Below are 25,895 nucleotides of genomic sequence, written 5' to 3' on the forward strand. Positions count from 1 at the left end.
ACATGTAAAATGTAAAGTGTCTTCACTTTTAACCTTCATTAATTTAAATTCTTCTTTAAAAATAATTCCTTTAATGTTTAATTATCGAAATCATAAATGGACATCCAAGTAAACCCTAAACCCTAAACCCTAAACCCTAAACCCTAAGTATTTGTTCTTATCTGGATTTGTTCTTATCACAACATTTTTAAGTTAGTGTAATTTATTCACTATATACAAGAGATTTCAAACCTTATGGAATTGTAACTTTTTTTTTTTTTTTTCATAAAACAATATAAAACTTTAGCACTTTCTTCTTTAAATAAGGAAAAGTTCAATGAAAACTTGGCCTCTTCTCTCTCTAATTTATCAAAATCAAGATTCTTTTACATCTAGTCCAAAATATTTCTTCCAAATATATAGAAATAAATAAATAATATTATACGTGAACAATCCAAATATCCTTGCTAAATTTTCTATTTTATCGAAGACAAATTAATCAAGAACATGTTGCACATTGCATTTATAACCAAAAGAATAGATTGTAGATTTGGTTACATATTGACACTTAGGATTGTCTCATCCTCACCTTGTCGCATTTCTATTTTATCTAAACAAAAAAGGAAAATAAATAACATGAATTTCCGAAAATGAGCATGATGATAGAGTGAGAAAGTAACAAGTCAAATTATCCTTAACTTCCATTGTAAGTGCAACTATTGATCCAAGAATAATTAATCTTTTACTTTCTCTGTATCAACATGCTCACTTTAAGTATTCATAATCCCCTTTCAATATGGGGGCAATAATCCCTTTACAACAACCCCAGAAAAAAAAAAGAAGAAAAAAAAAAAGATTAGATTAATATATATATATATTAACAGATAAAACTATATAACCTTTCACCATTGCCCGTTTTCCTATCTATTTAGTAATCTTCAAGTCATCCCACCTGATCTCCTGAGCACATTCCCCACAAACTGTACAGCCACCTTGTTTTATTCTCTGACTTCTGAGTGTGAGCATGTGTGCAAGGTTTGTGCACTTTCTCATGTTAAAACGATTCCTTATCCTACTACTTGACACCATGCTAAGAGGGTCTTTCACCTGTTGTAGTTTTGAACTTGCAGCCATCTCTGCCTTTTGATCAGGCATGGGGTCACTAATTGGTACCCTCCCCACTTCTTCCCATTCAAGTGATTTTTTGTACACCTCCCAAGCCATGTCTTTCTCCTCTTTTGATAGCTTCTCCTCTTCATTTTCTTGTAACAGGGTTTCATGTTCATGATAATTGGCAATCCACCTGGCATCAAAATATTAGGTTAGATACATTATGATTACTTATCCTTGGAAGGAAAAAAAGGGGGAGAAACTGAATTGAAGAATCAGGTATTTTAGAGAACTGAGTCTAGCATGCTATTATCTAGCCGCTCAATCTTGAACAATTTGGTTCAACTGATGTCATAAACATACTAAAGACCGCAACACCTAGTGACCAAATGTCCTAATAGAATTTCTTTTGCCGCTCTTAGGCTCTTACGCACCACAAAATTTGATGGAGGGAAAAGTTGCTCCATTTCAAGTTATGCTTAGGTTGCATATATTAGTATAAGAGATAATATTTAAAGAAACACTATTACCTAAAGATAAACCCAAGACCTTTCTATTGATGTTTGATCAATTGGGCTTACACAGTCATTGACAAACGGGAACTGTTTTCTCAATCCAGTGAGTACCCAGCACAAACATTTGTGACTCTTTTCCATTAAGTTGTACAAGAGTATGTGACTTATGGATAGTAGTTTCGTTTGTCAATTATATTTAAAGTCTTTGGTAATACACTGAAAAAAAACAAGTACTAGAGTTCAATTTTGTTCGAAGATTCAACACTAGTCAAGACCAACGGTTAGGTTAAAAGGGTAAAAAGTATGTGTCATAACCTACCATGATAACTTAGATGTCAAACCTATAAAGACAGCATAGTCGTGGAAAAGATTCATTGAAACAACTTTCAAGTCAAGAGAATGTACCGGGGTTGATGATTTTTAAGTAAGCTTTCCATTAGCTTATCAGAGTTGCTACTTCCATTTGAATGTGGTGTTGTATGTTTAACTGTATTACTACTGCTGCCATTTTCTTGATTAAGTTCAGCCAAAGTCTCAGGGTTCTCATCATCACCAAACTCAAACAGATGTAACATCTCTTCTTTAGATATGGTCCTATGCACCTGTTGCCTATCAACCACTCTAGCGGCAAGCCCCTCCTTTGTTACCTATAAAACCATTTCCATATATCAGAAATACTGAAAAGAGAACAATAGAAGCATATGATGAAGTGTTTATTACCTGGCGCTTATATATTTTCTCTTCCATGGTGCCATGAGCCAGCAATCGGTATGCAAATACAGGTTTTGTCTGCCCATACCTGCAAGTATGGAGATACTGACTTCAATCAGGTTCAAGCGAATTGTAAACAGATAAGCTGTTATTGAATAAAGTGTGCAAACATTTTAAACTTTAAAAATATCTTTCCAAACCAAGAATATTGTGTAACATTAACCATCGAAAAAGAGCCCTATGTAGCACTCTGCTTTTTGTTATGTTTGTCACCCAAAATAAAACTGTTAAACAGTCAACACCACATCCAATTTGAAAGTTGCTTTACCCACATTACTTTAAAATTATATTACAGATCTGATTGCTCAACTCCAAATATATCTAGAAGAAAACTCATTGAGGAAAGATTATCCAGAGCTTACCTCCAAGCTCGATAGATGGCCTGCAGATCGTATGTTGGATTCCAAGAACCATCAATTATAACAACACGGTTAGCAGAATGAAGGTTAATACCCAAAGAGCCTGCTCTGGTTGAAATCAGAGTGCATTTTACCCTCTTATTTGAGGGCTCATTAAATCTTTCAACAATCCTCTGCCTTTCAGAGCTCTCTGTCCTTCCATCCAGCCTGGAGGTTAAATCAAAGGGTAATAATGAATTTAGGAAGGATCATTAATAATAAGAACCATCTAAAATTCAAGTACACCTTGAACATTAAAACATTAAGTTCTAACATAGCAACATCATAAATGCAGATTCAGATGAAACCAACAGAAAAGCAAAGGAAAACAAGAAACAGTAGGAAAAGAAAAGAGTACAAATGTAAAAAATTAAATATACTAAATGACTAGATGAAACAAGAATTTTACTTGTAAATAACATATGGGCCAAATTAACCAAAAGGAAAATAAAAAAAGAAAAAACAGTAGAGACATTATTTAAATCAAATAGCTATTACATATATCTTACTTGGATGGAGAGATAATTGATAACCCTCCCAACCTTTCGATTTTTGGCATAAACTGGTCAGCAATGAAATTTATGCAGTCCATACATCACATAACTATATCACAATATGATGATTGAGAAGTTTCATACATAAGGTTCTATGAGAATACTCTATGAAATGAGAGTTGAAACCGATTTTGGCCCCTGAAATTTTCGACCGGCCTCAATTTCGACCCCTAAATTTATAGTTAATTAACACCTCCAAATATTGGATTATGCCCCCACGCTTGCCCCTGTAGCTATCTCCGTTAACGGAGATTTGATGTGGCACGTTAAGTTGACAGAGTGTGTATCCACGTGGCACCCAACTTGCTAGAATGGATGTGTAATGAGTGAATGACGTGCAAAAGTTGAATGAACTCAATTTGCGATCCTCTTTTCCCAATATGTTCGAGACTTTACTGGAGAAATTGAGTTCATTCAACTTTTGCCACATCATTCACTCATCACACATCCATTCTAGCAAGTTGGGTGCCACGTGGATACACATTATGTCAACTTAACGTGCCATATCAGATCTCTGTTAATGGAGATATCTACAGGGGCAAACGTGGGTCACAATCTAATATTCGGAGGTGTTAACTGGGTAACTATAAATTTGGGGGTCGAAATTGAGGCCGGTTGAAAATTTCAGGGGCCAAAATAGGTTTCAACTCATGAAATGAACATGTCTCTCTAAAAGATATCTATTACTACTACCATATTTTGCAAGACTGTAAATAATAATGTAATCATGCTGATAACACATTAGTGTAATAAATCTAGAAGCAACCAAAACAGAGACTACCCCACGATTTTAAAATAATAATGCCTGAAAACTAAAGCATTTAAGAAATTTCAAGCAACTAAGTGTTCTTGACATTGCTTCTTGTCTTCTAACCCTGAAAGGTTGTGGTCACTTCATGCATCTAGTATGTACAGTTGTAAATCCTAATTCCAGTTTCTAACTCACTCCTTAATCCCAACACCTTTACACCTTGATAAACCCATCTAGAAGTCCAAAGTTCCCTCTATCGTTCGATCCTTTATTTGGACAGCTGTGCTTAACATGATTATTGATTAATCTCCTGATGTGTGTGTGTTTTGTGTCAGAAAAGTTCAGAAACAGATTGACATGCGTTTGCACTGTTCTATGGCTGACTCTTTTTGTAATAGTGAGCTGAGTAAGGGATCTAGAAGAGCCTAGAAGCTGTGAGAATCTAGAAACTGCTAGTTTTAGGAGCTGGCAACTAAGATAGATTCCACCCTAACAGTCCCTAACAAACTAAAGTTGGTAAAGACCCTTCTACCCGTTTGGTCTAGAGTGCCGAAAACTCGCCTTTTCTATGTATAAATACTAGCTCATCACTCTAATAGTACATCCTCATCTTCTACAATTCTCTGCTTCTCTCTCCTGCTCTCTTTCTACTCTGAAACTCTATTATTGTGGAATACTTCATTCAGTCTATCTTAGGTGTGCCTTGCATCCTTAGATCAGTTTCTATTGTCTATGTTCATGGATTTTAGCAGCAGGAAAGAGGGAAAACCTTTGTGGCACTGTACAGTATACAACTATACGCTACTATCTGGAATATTTGGCTAGTGCGCAATATATGCCCCTTTAACAATGGATTTTCCGATAAACAAGTTTTTTTCCTCTTTTACTTTGGGGGGAAAGGAGAGAGAGAGAGAGAGAGAGAGAGGGGGGGGGGGGGGTTATAGAATTAGGCGTCTGGCCTCTATCTATTGCAAATCTCATGATCTGTTTAGAGGACTTCCCCTATCAGAAATGTTGAAAGATTGGACAGCTACACTTCAAAAATCTTTTGTTGCAATCTTTTTTTGTTTCCAGGATCTCTTTTTCTCCACTATAGTGTATCATTCTTTTCTCTATTAATTATATTCTTCTTCTATATCAAAAAGCTAAAATGTTTCAGGAGAGACAGCATAAAAATGGTGCAAGCTAGAAAAAACGATTGACCAATAATTTTTTTAAAAAAAAAAAAAAGAGGGGGGGGGGGGGGGATACAAAATCTGGATAGAAAAGGAGTTTAACAAAAGTAGCAGCAAATTGGGCATGTACTTACCGATACCAATCTTTCCCCTTCTTCCAACGCTTCCCAGGTTTGCCATGTCGAGGTATCTTTGAGAGATAAAGTTCTATGAGGTCTAGCGTTGGTATGCTCTGACTAAAAACTAATACCTTATCGCCCACACTAGAACTCATGGTTAATATCTCTAGTAGCAAAACCATTTTGCCACCATGATCAGGCTCTCTATAAATCTTTCCGGGAAGTAGATCATGCCACCAACCCTAGAAAGATACAGATAAGAAGCATCATCACTATATCAGAAGAAATCGCCAGAAGGCAACACATCATCTCATATTCGAAATTCTAATGCAAAATGAAAAGATTAAGTAAAATATTATATCACGAATCAATTGATAGTCTTTTCATACCTTTACAAAAAAGCCAGTACCATCTTTCTTTTGCGGCAAATCATTTGCATACCTCATCTTCTCTGTAAGGTAATGAGTTGTCAAAAGACATACTGTGGAGAATTGAATCTATTAGAATGCAAAGGAGAACGGGAGGGGGGAGGAGGAGGAGTGTGCGTGCGCGCGCGTGGGGAGGGGGGAACCTCAAAACAGTCCATGAGTTATGCTCGGTAACAAACATCAACAAATGTTTCATTACTATTTGATTACTTCTCTCTATTATGTTTCCCTAGAATCACTATCTTCATGTCACAAACAAACAAACAAGACTCATTTTCATACCTTTTGTTTCTTTTAAAAATACCACCTGAAATTCAGCCTAACCGCAATTATAATTAGGATGAATAGAAGGATATTGAACAGCATGATCATTACATGCTACCCAGACATTTGGAAGAATTATTAGGATTCATTGGTTTTCAGCTGATGCAATAGAGCAAAATGTAACTTGAGCCATTAAATCTATTCATAGTATACTAAAACAAAGACCAAAGTAGTTGCGCATTGCACTATTTACGCTTCAAATTAGCTATTAAGATTGGGATTCTCTAATTCAACTTAGATGTTTTTTAAAATTAATTCCTTTCATTCTAGTTGCTCTTATTCTGTTAAGATGTCAACAACATCAACAAGTTTATACAGACTCAGCGCATACTAATAACTTACTAAGAACAACTCACGATAATTATTGCTTATGCAAATGCTGAGATGCATACTAAAAACTACCCATGGCATATTAAGGAAGCCTTCAGTAAACAAGTAATAATATTTAAAAATATAGAAAACTACCTCCAACAGCATTAATATCGGAATTATCATCACTGCTGCAGTCATCCACGATAAAATTCTCAACAGCTTCTTCCTGTCTTACATAGTCCTTGTCTTCTTTTGTTAATTGCAAGATCCCAGGGTGGTTCCATATCTATCACGCACAACTTTTTATCATCAGGATTCATGAAATACCAAATAAGGTATGATGCAATAAAACAGTTTACCACATTCCTATCACTAAGACACTAATCAAAAGTATTCTGCTGAAAAGGCAAAACATTTATCAAGAACACAACAAATTAACAGAAAATAACTGACCAATATTGACAATATACAATTACCCAAAAACCAATTAAGTTTCTAAACAGCTGCTGCTTGAAATTATACATTAAGAAGCACTGACTGAATTAAAAAGAGATTTATGAGTAAAATAGAGAAAAAGAGACTATATGCATCAACAACTCATTAATTTTTTCAAACTTGAGTCTTACCCTCAACAGAATCCCCCTACCCCACAGCAGGGAAAAAAGTACTATAACTTCTACCATTTCCCTAGACCCCTAATAGTAAGAACCCAAAGAAAAGTAGAGACTATAGAGAGAACAGAAAGTGACTATAACTTCTAAGATTTAGTGTTTTACTATGGTATATATAGGTGAGGTTTGTGTACCTTGCAGTGCAAGGTAATTTGAGAGGATAGTCATATACACTGGGTTTGCTCTATATACAGGTATCAGAGGGCTATAATTCTCTACATTGCAGCAGCTTACAATAACCAACTCTATTATCCCCTCTTGTCAAATTGTTCCTATTTCCTACAACTACCTGTTTCTTTCTTTTATTATCAATACTGACATAGCAGACAATTAAACTGACTACCACATGGTCTATGTAGAAACTTACCCGGGCTAACGCCTGGTAACCAGCAAAAAAACATCTTTTTCCAAACTTTTCATGAGCCCTGTCTTTACTGAACCCATGCACATCAAGGAATCTCTTGTACAGTTTTCTTTGTAACAAAGAAAGCTTGACAGTTACCACAAAGACAGTTTTGGGGGGTAGATCCTTTTTCACCACAGTCATGTCCATTCTTTGGACAAAGCCTTTTAACTGTTCATAGAGAATATGTGATCTTTGGTTCATAATTTTCACATCTGTGAGTGTCGAATTAGTGTGTTGACCATTCTCTATAGGATTCTGGAAGCTGCAAATACAGTAAAATACTTTCTAAGAAACATAAAAGGAAGTAACTCTCAGCAAAAATTAGAGAAGTGAGAGTAAAGAAAGCCTTGCCGGTTTCTAAATTCATGGCTGCTTCCAAGAAAACCTTCTCTTACAAAATCAACCATCTGTTTCAAAGAAAATGAAAGATTCAAAAGTGCATACAATAGCTTATTCATCATCCAATTTTTATAACTTCAATGAAGACTTACACAATAGTATTCCATGAGATTGTTTTGAAGGGGCGATCCAGTCAGGGCAATTCTTCTTTGGCATTTTACTTGTTTCAAGGCATGAGTTACGTCAGCCCTTGTATTTTTAATCATATGGGCTTCATCACAAACAAGAATGTCCGGTCCATCCTACAGTAACAGGTCAACAATTCAGAGGAATGCATGGGTTTAATAATGTAGATAAATACTTTGCCTTAACATAAGTACTGTAGATAAGGACTATACAAGTCTTAGATTTCCAAGTAGTATCATGATAGTTGACAACAGAAAAAGAAATTTTCAGCTAACAAGGGATGCTATTTCAAGAATCTACCTGCAAAGCATGGCAAATCTCTCTGGCCACATTCCGGTCTTTCACATGCTTTCCAAAAGATAAATTACGGAAAGCAGTATAACCAATCAAAAAGACACCACCTTTGGTTCTCCACTTTGCAAGCAGCTCAACCCTCCTATCTCTGAGAAGAGTTAAAAAACCAATGTGATGATGACTGTAATCGTTGAGTTGAAATGTGTGAGAGTGAATAGGGCTCCAGCAACATGGATATTACAGTTTTTTTTTTTTTTTTTTTTTTTTACCAAAGATATGAGACTCGAACCCGCAACCTCTTAATTGAGTATGGGGTGCCATTTGAGCTATTACTCATTGGCTACATGGATATTACAGTTGACTTCTTGTATTTGATGTTTCAAAATCTAATGTAATGATTAAGCTCATAAATAATAAAGTAATCATTCTTATCTCTCTCTCTATTGATCAAAGATAAATACATCTATCCACTTACTCCAATCTTGCAAGTGATGAAGAAAACACTTGAAAATAATTACATTACTATTCATCAACCAATATAAGGCAATTTGAATAAAGAATCAGTCGCAATTTGTCGATACACTGGTAAGAAATTTCAAGAGACAAATACAAAATGATAACCCTTTCCTCAAGAATCAATATCAACAGGTTTACGTGCTTGCATGAATGGGCCACCATATTCAAAGTGAGCTTAAGTAGACAAATATAAAATGTGACAGCTCTCAATTGACATCGAAAGAAAATAATAAGCAAACCTTGGTACATCTTCCAGCATGAAGACTCTGAGTTGCTTTAACTCTGAGGGCTTCCACTTGATAAACTCCTGACGCCAATTATGCAGGACATTGACAGGTGTGACTATAAGTGCGGTCCTTAACCCCAAATCAACACACCTCATTGCAGTGTACAAGAAAGCAATCACCTAAAATAACAGAAAATAATAAATATTTATGATAACAATAATTACTAATAAAATAAAGACATTTTCTATGGAAAATATAAAATGTGATTGGAACATAATATAACTCTTTATGGATCATAATGTTTTCAATATTGATAGTGCATTAAAATTAATCTCTGTAAATAATACAACTTATTTTAATTTCATAATCCAATAAACATTTATAAAATTATATTTTATGACAAAAATTGATTTAATGTTCAATTATGATAAATTGTAAATATTATGATACCAAGAGGTAAAAACTGAGTTGAGAGATTTCATCATTTAGATCAATTTTTTTGGAAGTGATTTGATATTTCATTATACCATTTAACATATAATATAGTTTTGAAAATATAAGTGAATAACAATTATTACATTACATTTCTATTAATGTCCGAATTTTCTGAAATTCAGTAAGCTTGCTTGTCAAGGTACTACCACATAAATCAATAGTTGAATTGGTAAAATTCATAATTTATAAAAGTTATTTGATGGTGTAAGGGGATCCCCACTCAATAAGAGATTATATTTTTTTATACACTGTACTATTAAAAATTATGTAGTATTAGAATTTTAAGAGCCCTTAAAACATCCAGCGAAATAAACCTTTTATGGTTAGGTATTATCCTGTCCTACCTTCCAAAGTGTCCTAGATAAATATAATTCACTTCTCAAATCAACCAAATGAAATGCACTATCATCCTTTCACATAAATGACATTTATCTGTCATAGGTATCTTCAACTAACAAGAATTCACTGATCAGTCATAGAATAGAATACAGCCAATGGTATGAGCTAGAATACCTGAAAAGTTTTACCAAGGCCCATGGTATGAGCTAGAATACAGCCAAGACCTTTATCCCCAGACTTCACTTTTCTTATTGACTCTACTATATTTTCCCACATAAATCTTATTCCTGCAATCTGCAAATATAAAGAAAAAACAAAGTTGTACATCTTGCAAATTTTCAAGAAAACAACAGACTTGAAATAAAGACATCCAAAGATTCTCAAAGAGGCGGCACTAAGAAAATACAAATGAACAACGGAAGCATATCCCAAATCTTCCCTATTTAGCAATTAAAGCTCCCTTATTCTAGTAGCAAATGAAGAAAATGTATCAGCATCCAAGATTAAATGTTTCAACACTGTTTGGAACATATGTTCAGCTCATGCTTAGATTCGCCATACAGAGGATTAAATAAAAAGGAAGCAGTCCGAAATAAGAGGTGGCAACATCGTATTATCTTTCTCATTTCTCATTTTCTTCTACTAATATAGTACAAGAATTTTCTTTTCAATTGGAAGTGATGCATATTGTGGTGGTTTTGGTACTTCTGCAGCCTTGCACCTCTATTGAGTAGTGAGGGTAATAAGTTTCACCCTTGAGAGCTACCCATAGCAGTTGTAAAGTAAGGTTAGCTTTCTTCCCTTTGGCAAGGGAGGATGAGAACAGAATAGAATCATTTTTCTTACTTCCACAGAAGCTATATTCCACCTCATCCATGCAATAAGTGAATATTGAATAATATAGTTTTATTGCAAATCAATGCCAAGTTTTTTTTTTCCCTTTTTCCCAAGGTTTAGGTAGCCAATCCCAAGGCCAAATAAAAGAGGAAGATATTGACAAACAGCATAAATAAAAAAGTGTGCAATTTCTTCTTACACCAAGTAGATCCTAAAATGTTTGTCTTCCCTAAATAAATAAATCTACATGGATAACCTTAACATGACGGACTTAAGCAACTGGTTACTAAAAAAATAGCAAGCAAAAATGAGAAGTTACATTCAAAGAGAAAAACATCCAAGGAAAAAGGAGAAACAGTTTTTAAGTAGGAAACAGAATACCTGATGGGCTTTGAGTTTAGCTGAGATGCTCGGAGGAATTCTGACAGCTTCTTCACCTTTCTCCCTCACAACATTCACTATGTAACCTGATGCCGCATCGCCAAGAACTTCAACACTAGCCCCTTCGGATAAATTTGATGAGCTCATTTCATTTGGTGAAGCAGAGAACTGGCCTCGCAAAGACTTCAAGCGTTCCTGACGTTCCTGCAAAAGTAGGGACAATAATTGACAAGCTGGAGCAGTAAGACAAGTTTCAACACAACAAAATCATTATCAAAATGCCACCTTTTCAATTGCTATTTTCTTTTTTGTTTCTTCACCTAATTCCGTATCATCAAGTATCCTTCGAATCTTCTTTTTGCGCCTTCTCTTAGAGCTGTAAGATAATAAGATATTATAATGACCATCTCTGCAACTAAACTATAGAGACTAATAATGGTAATTTACTGCATACTCCATCTCCATGCAAGAATCAGTTAAATCAACACAGCAATAAAAACATGTAAAATGAAGTTTTCCAATTATAGATACCTAAAAGTAAAAAACAAAAGCAACACACCATTAAAGAATAAAGACTAAGGCACATCATTTCAAAATAATAACCAGAACATATCAACAGAAGAATGACAACGGAAATAAATAGATAAAGGAACATCACTATAACTCACACAATGGCATTACCGGCTAAATATCAACAATAAGAATGTTAAGAATTGCAGTGTAAGGCTGCTTATTAATAGAAAAATATGAAAAATTACTTATTAGCCTAAATTACTTATGAAAAATTGGAGGAAATCCAACAGTCATGTTCAGCTCCAAATAAATCAAGAAGACCTGGGTACATAATCAATTAACTATATTGAGTACAAATCATTACATGTTCTGAAGTTAACATGTACAATACACCTTGACTGCAAATCTGATTGGAAATATTAAAGAATCACATGCAGGCCATACATACATACATACATACATACATATATATAAGGTACACCAAAAATGTCAAACATTATATAAATTAAATCTATAACAATAACTCCACCTGATTGTAGCATTAATCTCTGCATCAGACTCATCCGAATCATCTGAATCATCTGAATTTTCTGAATCACTGCTAGAGCTGGAAACTAGTTTAGCAGTAGATCCCATAGCTTGCTCCAATAGCAGTGTCAGTCTTTGCAGACTATTTGGCTGGCAAAAACAACAATCCCAGCCAGTGGCCTGAGCTTTAGTAAGAGATTCTGCACCAAGATTCTTCTTTATGCAGTTGGTGCAGAATAACATTGTGCATGATTTACAATTAATTAATCCACTGCTTCCTCCACACCATGCACAATGACTTGAGGGAGAATCAAAACTCAGGTCCTGCAACAAATTAGTAGCTTCTAATCAGAATTCAACCAAATGAAATACGATAGAAAAACTACATTACTACATCAGCCCAGAAGAGCTTTTCATAGTCACAGAGTAATACCAGGCAAGAATATTTTTCATCAACATACCATACCAATCATGTACAAACTGTATTCTGGAAAATGCAGAAGTTTGCAGCAGCATGTAAGATTACTCTTACAAGGTGCACGGCAAGTAGAATTATTAAACATAAATGTTAAAAGTGAAAATCCACCTTCAAAGCCATAAGTTTAGCTATCAGAGAATAATATTTGACAGATTTAAGCCCATTGCATAGTGCACATATTTCATATTTAGTGCACGATTCCCAAACAGAAGTGGGTATGAAGGGCAATAACAGAATAGGTTAATGAATAGCTTATGAGAGTAGTAGCATAGCCCAAAGAGTAGTGTTCCAGCTAGGACGGGGCAGCTGTAACTAACTTATAGCTGTCATAACTAACTTAAGGTTAGAAGGACAGAATTGCCCCCAAGTCTAGGTTGCTCAACAAACTAGAACACAGTTGTATATAAGGTCAGTTTGGATTGGCTTTTGAAAAAAGTACTTATTTTTTTCATCTTTTTAAAAAGAGAAAATTTCACTCCTCTCCACTTTCCTCCCCTCTATTTTATAAATGTACATTTTCCTCCCTTCTAACTTTTAAAAAACCTCCTCTTTAACCAATTTTAAACTTTGTGTTAACTAATATTAACTTTATCTATTTTTTAAGAAAAAATAAATTATTTTTTTAAAAAATACTCATTAGCAAAAATTTTATTTTTTATCATTAAATTTTGCTTACCAAAATACCCTTTAATAAATTATTCTTTTATTGATTAAATTATATTTTTAAAAAAATTTAATAATTATATTATTTTTTTTCTAAAATACCCTTCAATAATTTTTTAATTATTAAATTATAATTTTACCAAAATTTTCGTTAACAATTTTTTTAATATTTTACTATTAATTTTGCGATATCTATATATATTATTTTAACATTAAATAAAAAATTTTAGTAAAATTATTTTCAATATCAATATATATTAATTGTTTTTCATATTAGCAGTGGTAAGATTTTTTAATTTAATGTTAAAATAATATATATTGATATCAAAAAATTAATAGTAAAATATAAAAATAATTATTAACAAAAATTTTGATAAAATCACAATTTAATAATTAAAAAATTATTAAAGGGTAGATATCTTAGAAAAAAATAATTTAATTATTAATTTTTTTAAAAGTATTTTGGTAAAAATATAATTTAATTAATAAAAAAATAATTTATTAAAAGATATTTTAGTAAGCAAAATTTAATGATAAAAAATAAAATTTTTGCTAATGGGTATTTATTCAAAAAATTATTTATTTTTTCTTAAAAAATGGATAAAATTAATATTAGTTAACACAAAAAAAATTTAAAATGGATTAAAGAGGAGGTTTTTCAAAAGTTAGAAGGGAAGGGAATGTACATTTATAAAATAGAGGGGAGGAGAGTGTCATTTTAACATCTCGTAGGGGAGGAGAGTGGAATTTTCTCATTTAAAAAATATCTTTTTTCAACAACAACAACAAAGCCTTGTCCCACTAGGTGTGGTCGGCTACATGAATCAAACGACATCATTGTGCTCTGTCATGTATCATGTCTACAGAGAGACCGTTTACATGTAGATCTCATTTGACCACTTCATGTATGGTCTTCTTAGGTCTTCCTCTGCCTTTCACCCCTTGTCCATCTTCCATCTTCCATCTCATCCACCCTCCTGACTAGATGTTCTATCGGTCTTCTTCTCACATGTCCAAACCACCTGATGCACGATTCAACCATCTTTTTCACAATTGGTGCTACTCCAACTCTCTCCCTTATATCTTCGTTCCTTATTTTATCCAATCACGTATGACCATTCATCCATCTCAACATCTTCATTTCTACCACACTCAGCTTATGTTCGTGCTCCTCTTTGGCCGCCGAACACTCCGTACCATAAAGCATAGCCGGTCTTATAGCGGTGCGATAGAATTTACCTTTAAGTTTTAAAGGTGCTTTTTTGTCGCATATAAAACCAGATGCACTCCGCCATTTTGACCAACCTGCTTGGATCCTATGATTTATATCCTGTTCAATCTCTCCATTATCCTGTATGATGCACCCAAGATACTTAAAACTTTTAACTTTTTTCGTAGGATGTTTTCTCCAATCTTCACCCCTATATTAGGGTTTTCCCTTCTCAAACTGAACTTACATTCCATATATTCCGTCTTGCTACGGCTTATGCGCAGACCATACACTTCTAGAGCTTCTCTCCATAAGTCTAACTTCTTATTTAGGTCTTCCCTCAACTCTCCCATAAGGACGATATCGGCAAAAAGCATGCACCATGGCACAGGCTCTTGGATGTGCTCTGTGAATACTTCCAAGACTAATGTGAAAAGGTATGGATTTAAGGATGATCCCTGGTGTAATCCTATACCAATAGGAAATTCCTCTGTCACACCACCTTGAGTCTTCACACTAGTTGTAGTAGCAACATCATACATGTCTTTAATTGTACGAATATATGCGATCCTTACTCTCCTCTTTTCTAAAACCTTCCATAAGACCTCCCTTCCACATGATCTTTTTTAACAGACAAAAATGATTTCACACTTGATAGGCTTCTTAAAAAGTGTTTTTAAGTATTAAAAACGCCTTTTGCTTTTACTTTTTTAAAAAAGCAAGGTATTGCTAGCTTTTAGAAAAAGCAAATAATTTCCTTTTTTTAATAAAAGTATTTTTAAAAGACGTATCCAAATAGGTTTTAAATTGAATAAAAGTACTTCATTTAAAAAAAAAAGTACTTTTTTCACTAAAAAAGCCAATCCAAACTTGCACATAAAGCACAAAAGAGTGCTTTCTTCAGTAACAAACAAAAACAGATTCAGTTACAATCAATCACTCACCCTGTCTCATTTGTTAGCTATATAAGCATTCATGCGCCTCTACCCAACAGCTTAAGCTTTTGAGATACATGATTTCATAACAATATTAAAGCTTCTATGACCAAAAGAAGGTCCAGAGTTCAATCCTTGTTACTTCCAAAAAAACAAAAGAATTTAAGCATAAGGCAAACAAAAAAGTTTGACCTACAGTTCAATCCTTATTGCTCCCAAGTGAAAGAATTTAAACATACGACAAACAAGACCAGAAAAAATACCTATGCACAATTCACACTTCAAGCCCAAAAAAGAGATTCTTACCAGAAGAAACATGTTAGATATATAACCATTCATGTGTCCCTACCTAACAGTTTGAACTTTTGGGATAAGAGTTTCCATGTATAACTGTTGCTTAAAGTTCATACTTACTAGAATGACTAAGAATTTAAATTAAGTTTCTCAACCTTCTTTTATGGATAGAAAATTTCAACATTAGGATGTGAGAAAAATGAGCCTATTCGCAATAAGGATATTGTCTTAACTTATCTACATCTATAATATAATAATATATATTTATTCATAACTGTATTTAAAACCATGATTTTTCCTCTAGCTGCTTTTGAATAACATCCTACTCCTTCGTAAACTAATCAAACAACGTATTAATCAATTTAGGGAATAAATTCTCTCAATTTTTTTTTCTCTCAATTGTTTTGTCAAGTGTGATCTCTCACCATATACACTCCTTAAGTGGGACCAAGAGAAAACATGTGAGAGAAGATGTTGAATGGTAGATGATCACACTTAACAAAACAATTGAGAGAAAAAAAATTGAGAAGATCCATTTCCATCAATTTATATATCTTCACAAAAATACCTGCCTTTCAACTTCTTCAACACAAACCCGGTTCTACTAATATTGCAAACTGGGCAAGCACATATATATCACTAAAATTTAAAATTGCCTTAAATTGTGTACCTTTCGGCGTATCTTTTCCTCCATTAAGCAATTGCAATCCCCACAAATAATCACCTTCAACAGAGGGTGTGAGTGAACTTCAAGAGCCACTTGATCACAAATTGTGCAGTGAAATTTCTCATTTGGACACACTGAAGGAAGAGTATCAGCACCACTGTTTAATAAGCCTTTTACCTTCTCTAGAGTACTCATATTCCTATCTACCTTGTCTTCAATGGCATCTGTGTCATCGTCACTGTCATCACTAATAGTACGAGGCTTTTTATTATCAGTGTCAAGCTCACCATCATTCAAACGCTTAGTTCCCCGCTGTTCAATAATATCATCCAACAAAGATTTGGGTGGATCAGCCAAGTCACCAGTACTCATAGCATTTTCCTTTTCAAGATCGTAACCAGCATCAAAATCTTCAAGTTTATCGCTCTGCAAAATCAGAAAATGTCATCAGACATAATTTTCCCATCAACACAAGTTCCTTCCGTCGGACGAATAATAGGTTTATGGTTACAGAAGAAGGGAACGAAAAAGATGACAAATAAATAGCACTTACGTCATTGGTAAGTTTTATAGTGATTAAAAAGGAGAAAAAAATCAAATGCCTATTTATTCAATTAGATAGGTCAAATTAAATACTTTAACAGTTGTACTATACAGTGTTTTTTCTCTTTTGGGATAAAAACAGAATTTCATTAAGATGAGAAGGATAAAACAAATTGGGGATAATGGATCCCCTATACAAAAGCAAAAGAAAACAAAAGATTTATCTATTAAGCATAACTTTCCAATCTCTCAACATGTCTAAGAAGGAAAGTCCTTTATGAAGATCATGAGTTTTATACTAAATAGATGCTAGATGCCTAATTCTATCCCTTAAAACTTTCTTGTCAGGCACAAACACAGAGAACATGAGACTCACCACCCATGGAGTTCAGTTTTTTTTTTTAGATATTTGTGTGTGAGTTGGGCGGGCCCCCGGGGGGGGGGGGTGTTCACTGTTCTGATGAGTTGATTGATAAGTAAAAATGTTAAAAATTTTAGCATATGTTTGGCCACAGGATAAAAAGGCGATGCAAAAATTTTTCAGCAGTAAGCTTCCTATGCAATTTTACACATCAAACTCATCCGTGAAAATTTCCACCCCATTTTTACCCATCAACCTAACATATCCTTAGGGGGTAATAATTATTCTTGTTTGAGGGTAAATTGTTAACCCATTTAACTTATGAAGTGTGCACCATTCAAAATGTGCACCATCACCAATTTAAATTTCTGCTCCCACGTCCATTAGAGATTGTTACTTGTCACAGTGGTCAACACTGGCTTCTATTGCATGAAGTAGAATGCACTTCGAGCAACCTATGATATCTTTACCAAAAAGAAGAAAATTCCTTTCAAATTTTCAACTTAATCTCATCCAAACACAAGCTGAGAAATCACATGTTTTGCATCTTGGTTGTGTCAACCAATAAAGAAAATAATGAAATTGAGATATCAGTGGATTGTAAGGGAATAAACTATTCAACTAAAGTAGTCACAACAAAATTCGAAACTTTTTCCTTACCTCTAGAGAATTCAATTTCATTCTTTCAAATTTCACTCCAGACATTATTACTTGAATTTCTCCCTTTAAAGGTAAACCAGTCACAGCCTACCCAAATCACTAAACGGTTTCCTGAGTTAGAGGACTACTTGATTTTACAATTTAGTTCACAGATAATATAAGCTAATCTGAAGATAGTCCAAATATACTCTTAAAATGATTTAGATCGTCTTTGAAGCTAAAAATGATTAGTTTGAAGCTTTATCATGTGGCTACTATCTGCCACCTGGTCAGTGAGCATACCTCTCACTGAATTATGTTCATATTTAATACGTGTGTGATAATATCTAATCTAAGTTATAAACTCAAATAAGTTCAATCATTAATAAGCATTTTCATTTACCCAATATAAAATATTATTAGACCAGGTAGATGATACAGAAATAATCTTTCACAAGTAACATCTAAAATCCTACGAACAACATATCCTATAAAAAACACTAGTAATTTCTGACAGTTTTGGGATCAAAAAAATGAGAAAGGAGAATAAAAATCAATAATTCACCTGTTTACTTTTCTTCCGACGCCTCCTTTGTTTCAAATGGATTTGAAGCTTCCTATCAACAATAGCATCATCCTCTTCTTTGACCTGTACAAAAACAAACAAGGAAACAAAAAGTAATCAATTTCCTGAACACACAAACTTATGGACAGCATAGAGTAGAAAATATGCAGATGGCAACAAAATTCATTAACAGGGAATGCCTATATATTTACTGATGAATCTAACACTAGCCAGATGCATTAAACTTTTATGCAGTCCCTAATTTATATAATTATATGTCCTTAGTTTTTTCTTGTTTATATATATTTCTACCACAGGTATCTTGAATATATTATATATGATAATGGAGAAATTGAGGACATAAAACATAGGATTCAAGCGGGCTGGACAAAGTGACGGAATGCGTTTGGCTTTATATGTGACCAAAAAGTACCTTTAAAATTCACAAGTAGATTTTATCGGAGTGCCATTAGACCAACTATGTTATATGGAACGAAATATTGAGCAGCAAAGAGTGTGCCCGAGCATAAGCTTAGTGCGGCAGAGATAAGGATGTTTAGATAGATGAGTGATCAAACACGTATGGACAGAATAAGAAATGAAGATATAAGAGAGAACTAAAGTAACGCCTATTACTGAAAAGATGGTAGAATTTTGTCTTAGGTGGTTTGGACATGTGGGGCAAAGATCGATAAAGCATCTAGTTAGAAGGGTGGATCAGATAGAGGATACACAAGTGATGAAAGGTAGAAGAAGACCTAAATAGATCATACATGAGGTTAGCAAAGAAAATCTACATATAAATGGTCTCACTATAAACATGACCTATGATGTAGCTGACCCCACCTTGTGGGATTAGACTTTGTTGTTTTATAAACAATTTAATCCTTTAGATTATCCAAACTCATTTCATGTTGCTGTTGTTGCATAATTCAACAAGTAGATTATAAACTACACAAAACCAAACAATAAATTATGAATGCAGTACATTTTCAAGGACCAATACACATTTCATGCAATAAATGACAGATAACGTAATAATAGCCAACCTTCTTAAATTGTTTCTTTTGCTCCTCAGAAAGATCTAGTTCTCTTTCATTTGCTATGGCAGCTGCAACAAATGGATCAGCAGAATTGCCATCAACATCGTCAATCTCCTCTACCTAAAGGAGAATGGAATTCAAAAGCAAAAACGGGTGAAAAAACCAGTCAATTAACAACAAATATGTTAACTGACAAGAAAGTAAAACATAAGGGTTGGCTGCTAACAGTGATGGATCTAAAAAATTTTGACAGCGGAGGCAAAATATATATAATGTGCCAATAAAATTAATTTCATAATAATTTAATACAATGGGGTCAAATTTAATAACATAATGGGGCAAATAAATATTATGATCATATACCACTAAAAATTTCCAAATTCGAGTTGGGGCAGTTGCCCCCACAACATATAACATATATTCGTCCCTGGCTGCTGAAGTGCATTTTGTGTCAATACAAGACCAGGATTTAAGAAAGCATTGACAGTATATAAAGTCCAAGTGCCACAGAAATCAACCAATGTGCTAGTTCGGGACAGAACCATACAAACAGCAGTAACTATAATTGGCAAACCCTCAAATAACAATCCAAAACAAAAGAATAGATCATGCAATCTCAATGCTAATGCCACAGCAGTTAGCAAACTCAAACAAGTTTTCATTTTTCAAAGACAATTGCAATGCCGAAGAAGGCAAACATGTTGCATTATATTAGGAAGGGGAACTTAGTAAAACCCAACATTTAATAAGGAAAACAAAAATCAATTGCTGACACTATCTTTTTTTCTTCATTGGACCGAAAAAGCATCATTACTGTTAACCAGCAACAGTTAAAATTGTATATTCACCTCATTAACTCCAGGAAATTTGAGTCCCATCAGTGCTGCTTGCTGTGGGGTGCTGGCCAAATAAACAGAAGCCCAGTGCTTACTGCCAAATGAAACATCAGTGCCACTCCCATCAGACACTATTTTATTGAACAAATCCCAATCTCCCTCCATTCCTTTCTTTACAGGATCCTTGGTTTCATCACCAAATTTTTTTTGGAGAAATCCACTAGCTCCCTCTTCAAGTAGTTTACCATGTCGCCTGAACCAACACCACAAAACCATGAATATTGTATTTGAATATATCCTGATTCAAATGCCAAGTAAAAAACATACCTTCTAACAGGTCTGTTTACTTGTAGATACTTCTCAGCAACAGCAACTGATTCAGCAATTTCCGTAGTTGCCTGCAACCCTACCCAATGATTCCTCTTTTTCCATGCTTCAGTGCGGCAACCATTGGGAGCTTCCTTTTCAATCCACTTATAAAGGCTTGGGAGCTCAATTCCAGCACCATCGAGTTGTTCCTAAACATATCATATCAAAGAGTGGCAGATAAAAATCATATGCACATCCTAATCAAGAAAGAATTTAAAAACAACTCCAAGAAAACTGCCCATACATATTAACCACAAAAAATCCCATCAAGAACTCACATCAAACTCGAGCATAAAAAATAAATAAATAAAGGATGCCCAATTGCTCAAAGCTCCCACCATTATGGGGCAGGATTAAAAGCAGAGGCTATTTGTGCAATGAGAATATGTTACCATCAGTTAAAAAGAAATGCAGCAAATTCCATGATGTTGACGCTCAACAGAAATATGATTAAATAATGACGGTGACTAATGAACTTAAGCTTGTATTATGTGAACCAGTCTCTAACCAAGGGCACAAAAGGACTAATGCATAAAGAGGAGGTTGAGCCATTGCTCACTCCAATATGGCTATAAGTAACTAAAACACACCACAATGCACACTCAACTCATTGAGGTAAAAATGACTTCCATTTGGAACAAAGTATTATAATATGCAACATTACATAGCTCTAATAAATAGTCAAATCACTAGCATTTTCTTTTAAGCCACTGGCCACATTAGCTCAAATAAAAGGTAAGTTTTGCAGGTTTAAGATCACAGTCCAGGCTGTCACCATGGGTCTGGGTTTAATTTAAGAGAAGACAACGGATAACAACAATTTAAATATAGACGACAATTTTAATCACAATCATCAAGCATACAAACCAAAACATCTATTGAAAATTGAAGATACCAGCAAGTTGACACTTTCAGTTTCAAGGTCGTCCAGCACAGTTTCCCACTCTTCTTTAAAAGTAGCCATCTCATCAGCAACAGCAGTTTCCAACTACATACAAGACACACAAGTCATGACAAATAAATAAAATCCAAAAGATAAAAACAGCCAAGGCCAAAGAGATGAACTAACATCATCCTCTGTCAGAGTTTGCTGCAATTCTTGTCTAACATCACTCTCCACTTTGGCAAGAGACTCCTCTTCAAGAGCTTCTTGGGCCTCTGCAGCCTAAAAAACCATTAGAGAACCTCCATTTATGACTTTTAACACATGCAAAAAATAAAAGTGCATACACCTCGTTGCAAGTTTGCATACCATACTATCTTAATAGTTGAGTTACATTTTACAGGAAAAATAACTCTTGCTACTAGATTTTCTTGTCCTTTTGTGTTTAATAAAAACCTCCCCAGATTTGTATGTGTAAAATCATAGTGTTATGAAGAGTAGGATGAGCTTCGTATCTTAAAGAAAAATGAACAGTATACCCATTATGTGGAGCCTGAGGCAGGATAAAATTGACACAATTAATGTCCGTGCTCTTCCTGTGCCTTTATGTGATCTGCATTCTCTGTTTCTGGTTGTAATAGACCAGGATTCTATGTTTCTATTTAAGTTAGAGATATGTTTGTCGAATTGAATTTCCTACAAATCTTGACTCAGTCTCTAATTTTCTTTTCTATGTTGGTATTTATGTATTTCATTGTTCCTTAATATTGCTCAAATTTCAAATATTTTATTCTTTGTGATTTTCAAAGATGAAATTATACTAGTGTAATTAACAATACATAGCCATAATGCAAAAATCCATTGTGGAAATATAGCAGATAGCATCGCAACATATAGCTGAAGGCATATCCTTACTGTTTCATTATTCTTTCTCTAAAATAACCACTTGAAAAGCAGTTTAACTTTTTCCATGACTAAGGTTGTTACCAAAAAGATTAATAAATTTATAATTTATAGAATATATAATGACATATTCAATATATACGACTTCTGCCATAGGTCACGACACTATATTTTCATAGCAGATTCCGGGCGGCCACTATCTGCAATTAATTACAGTAGAATAATTTCATCTTTGAAAAATCCCAAAATAAAATAATTCTGGGTAAAATTTTTTACATGATGCAGATTAGAAACAATTAATAGCTCAATTTTTCAAACAGTGGATAATGAGTAACTACATTGATTATTGATTATTGTTCCTAAAGTATAAACGTGATTACAAAATTCGAAAAATGGTTTCAATATATTTCTGGAGCAGTTACCAGGAAATGGCAAGGAAATTAACGGTAAAGAAATTTGTGATCTCTTTACCATTCTACTTCCAAAATTTTAAATGCTCTAAAAGTTTAAATATGGCTTTATCATATATAAGTATTATGGAGAGCTTGATTCAACAAACTATACACCAACAGTAGTTAAATGTTTCTCTCTACTGATGTAATGAATTATGAATTATGAATTATAATAATACCTTGCTCTCTACTTCTAACAACTCAGAAATAAGGTCTTGTATCTCCTCCTCAGTCAAAGGTTCCTTCATAATACAAATAAAATTATAAAACGAAGCGCATTGAAGTTTACACATGGATTAATCACTAAAAAGTTGAGAAACAAAGAGGAAAGTGAGAAACAAAATATCCACATGGCTGACCTCAAGATTTACTCTATCATCATCAACTTCAGGAGGCAAAGATCCCTCATCATCAGAATCATCATTGAAAGAATCACTAGAACCACTCTCAATATCTACCACCTCATCCTCGGTTTTTCCCTCCATCTCTAGTAAAAGTTACATCAAAAGGACAGAAAAAAAAAATACAAGATTGAACATTAAATTGTATCAACTACATATGTATTTACAACCTTCTCAGAGAGTAACAACATGCAGAGAAAAAGAATACAGCAGTGCAATATACTAGGACAGCAAACTATATAAAATTCATTTAGAAAAATTATCGTCACAATCAAAGATAATAGTTTCTTCCCATGATTAGTAAATCAGTTAGAGTACCCCATGGATATTGAATTCATTATTTTACCTACGATTTGTGTTCTTTAAAAGCAGACAAGCTTTTTAAGTCACAAATAATTGACATGTCCACAATCCACAAATAACAATAGCACAACCTTCATAGATTCATAGACCTTATTGACTCATTCAAAATGAAGATGCATTTTCCTACACTGCCTGAAAATGGGAAGTGATTGGCAATTTCTTCCAAAACAATGCCAACATGAGACTAATAGATACAATTACTTAACCTGAGATGAGCTTTCAAGGATCTAAACCCATCCAATGAACCATCGTTTAGCCTCAGTGAACTCACAAGAAGGAATGTATTCTCAGAATCACCAGAAAGCATTTCTAAACAGGGGTTACCAAATGTTGCACAATTAAGCATTAAAGTTTTTAAGCATCAAGTATCATCATAGACCTTTAGGGTTGCTAGAACTCCTTATAAAATATACTTAAATCCATCAATCTTCCACAAAATGTTCTAAGCTAGTATCAACGTATCCCACACCCATCTATGAACTTGCAAACATGGAAAAGCTGGAACCTAATGATAATATTGACTTGTTTTCCAGAATTGATTTTAATATTAGTTCTATGACACAATCGGCAAGAGTTTTTTGTTTTTTGTGTTTATTAGTACAGATTGATCTGCATCACTTGGTATAACACAGTAATACACAGAATAATCTACACATACAGAAATAATACAAAACTTCAAACTGCCAAAAATAAATTATCTTGTTATAGGAATTAGATACGCCATAGAGGCAACACATGGTCTTAAAATGCTGGAACCATAATTCCTGAGAGAAACATATAAACATTTAATCTCCTTACTGTAGTCTCGTAAAACCTCACCAGTAAACTCTACGACCTAGAATGAAAGGATGCCCACTAGTAAAAGAATAACAAATGTTGATAAGTGAGAAACCTAATGCAGTTGTTTTAACGATCGGAAGGAATCCAACTGAACAAGAATACGAAAAGTGGATGACAGTTTCCAGGTCAAGTGTCATTCATTTGGACAATGCAGGCTTGGTGTTACTCGTCCCCTTGATCAGGTCAATACTACAAAGCAAAACCGAAGCAACAGGTTATCGACAAAACCCACATATATGAATCTAGTTGCTACAATAATAAAGTATAACCAACTTGATTTAATTCAGCTCTTTCAAAATAAGTAAAAATCTTTGTTACGAAAAATCAAACAGTTTTTTCATTTGTGGCACTTTTCTTTCCCTTTGTATTCGATGGGTGAGTCACGGATATAGTTGCCCTAAAGTTACCGAAATTCCTTCGTTTAGGAAAGTTTTCACAATATCATTTCCAGTACACAAAATAAATAAATAAAATGTTCTCCTGAACCAAACAGGCGTTATTCACTCATGATCATCCAATGTTTCATTCAACCCTGCAAATGTTTTACCAAAGAGGAAACTTTTGGCACACTATCCTTATTCTGCAGCTAGGTAAACAGACCTCATGAACAATATATGATGAATGAAAAAAAATGCCACAAATTTATCTGATATTGTAACACAGCCCTAGGAATATAGGGTTTTATCCCTAACTCCAATCATCGCTAATATATATAATGGAAATTGAACAGCAAGGTACACATTAATAAAAAAAAGCCACAATAATACATTGAATAAAAAAGAGAGAGCTTAGTATATCCCATGACACGTTAAAAATCAGGAGCTAATTTTTCTATACACAATTTAAACCAACCAGTTCGGCAAACACTTTGTTCAAGTAGCGCATTCCAAAGGAACCAGCATTTCGAGAATTCGTGGATTTAAAAGTAACCGTTTTGCAAATCAAGCTAAGAGCGAAGCGTGTTGGTACCTTAATCGGAAGGTTGGGATTGCAGCGGTGGAAATGGCAACTCGGATCTTTCTAGGTTTTGCAGAGAGAGAGAGAGAGCGCGTGAAGAACAAGAAGGAGTTCGGTACACACCCAGAGAGAGCAACCCTCTTATTTGAGGAAAGAAGGTAGAGAGAGTGTAGAAGAGAAGGTTTGATATGTGTGTATGAGATTTAAACGTTATTGGGTTGTGTTGGTTTCGGTTGCGGAATATGGAAGAAGTGGTGTCATGTGTGGTGTTTTGTTTTACGGCACGACCGGGGCAAGGGACGAGTACGCCAAAAGGATATCAAAC

At 34.1% G+C, this 25,895-nt stretch overlaps 1 protein-coding gene across 5 annotated transcripts; it reads right to left on the minus strand.

Moving 5' to 3' along the window:
- Positions 1-474: 474 nt before the first annotated feature.
- LOC112779234 (protein CHROMATIN REMODELING 20) lies at positions 475-25,895 on the minus strand. 5 transcript variants are annotated; one of them, XM_025823483.3, is made up of 27 exons: positions 25,583-25,895; positions 24,666-24,802; positions 23,369-23,496; positions 23,189-23,251; positions 21,841-21,936; positions 21,667-21,759; positions 20,730-20,920; positions 20,415-20,655; positions 19,573-19,686; positions 18,524-18,607; positions 16,419-16,841; positions 12,170-12,492; positions 11,413-11,503; positions 11,128-11,331; positions 10,084-10,203; positions 9,088-9,254; positions 8,339-8,480; positions 8,005-8,154; positions 7,865-7,920; positions 7,475-7,775; positions 6,590-6,722; positions 5,762-5,823; positions 5,388-5,614; positions 2,738-2,941; positions 2,325-2,403; positions 2,010-2,251; positions 475-1,282 (listed from the first exon to the last, which is right to left on the minus strand). In XM_025823483.3, the coding sequence occupies exons 2-27, from the start codon at positions 24,748-24,750 to the stop codon at positions 904-906; spliced, it is 4,398 nt and encodes a 1,465-aa protein (XP_025679268.1). In that variant the 5' UTR covers positions 24,751-24,802; positions 25,583-25,895; the 3' UTR covers positions 475-903. The 5 variants fall into 5 exon arrangements, with proteins under 5 accessions (XP_025679268.1, XP_072084762.1, XP_072084761.1 ...); XM_072228661.1 differs by having other exon boundaries at positions 21,841-21,929; positions 24,593-24,802; positions 25,583-25,891; XM_072228660.1 differs by having other exon boundaries at positions 24,593-24,802; positions 25,583-25,891.

The sequence above is a fragment of the Arachis hypogaea genome, chromosome 19, assembly GCF_003086295.3.
Source record: "Arachis hypogaea cultivar Tifrunner chromosome 19, arahy.Tifrunner.gnm2.J5K5, whole genome shotgun sequence".
Lineage (NCBI taxonomy): Eukaryota > Viridiplantae > Streptophyta > Magnoliopsida > Fabales > Fabaceae > Arachis > Arachis hypogaea.

What these genes read in the sequence shown, in the direction of transcription:
- LOC112779234 (XM_025823483.3), bottom strand. Translation starts at nt 24,750, where the DNA reads ATGACACTTGACCTGGAAACTGTCATCCACTTTTCGTATTCTTGTTCA. An exon ending in CGTTAAAACAACTGCATTAG is followed by an intron (nt 23,497 to 24,665) that starts GTTTCTCACTTA and finishes AACTTTTACTAG; the next exon opens with AGATGGAGGGAAAAACCGAG. An exon ending in CGATATTAATGCTGTTGGAG is followed by an intron (nt 5,824 to 6,589) that starts GTAGTTTTCTAT and finishes ATTACCTTACAG; the next exon opens with AGAAGATGAGGTATGCAAAT.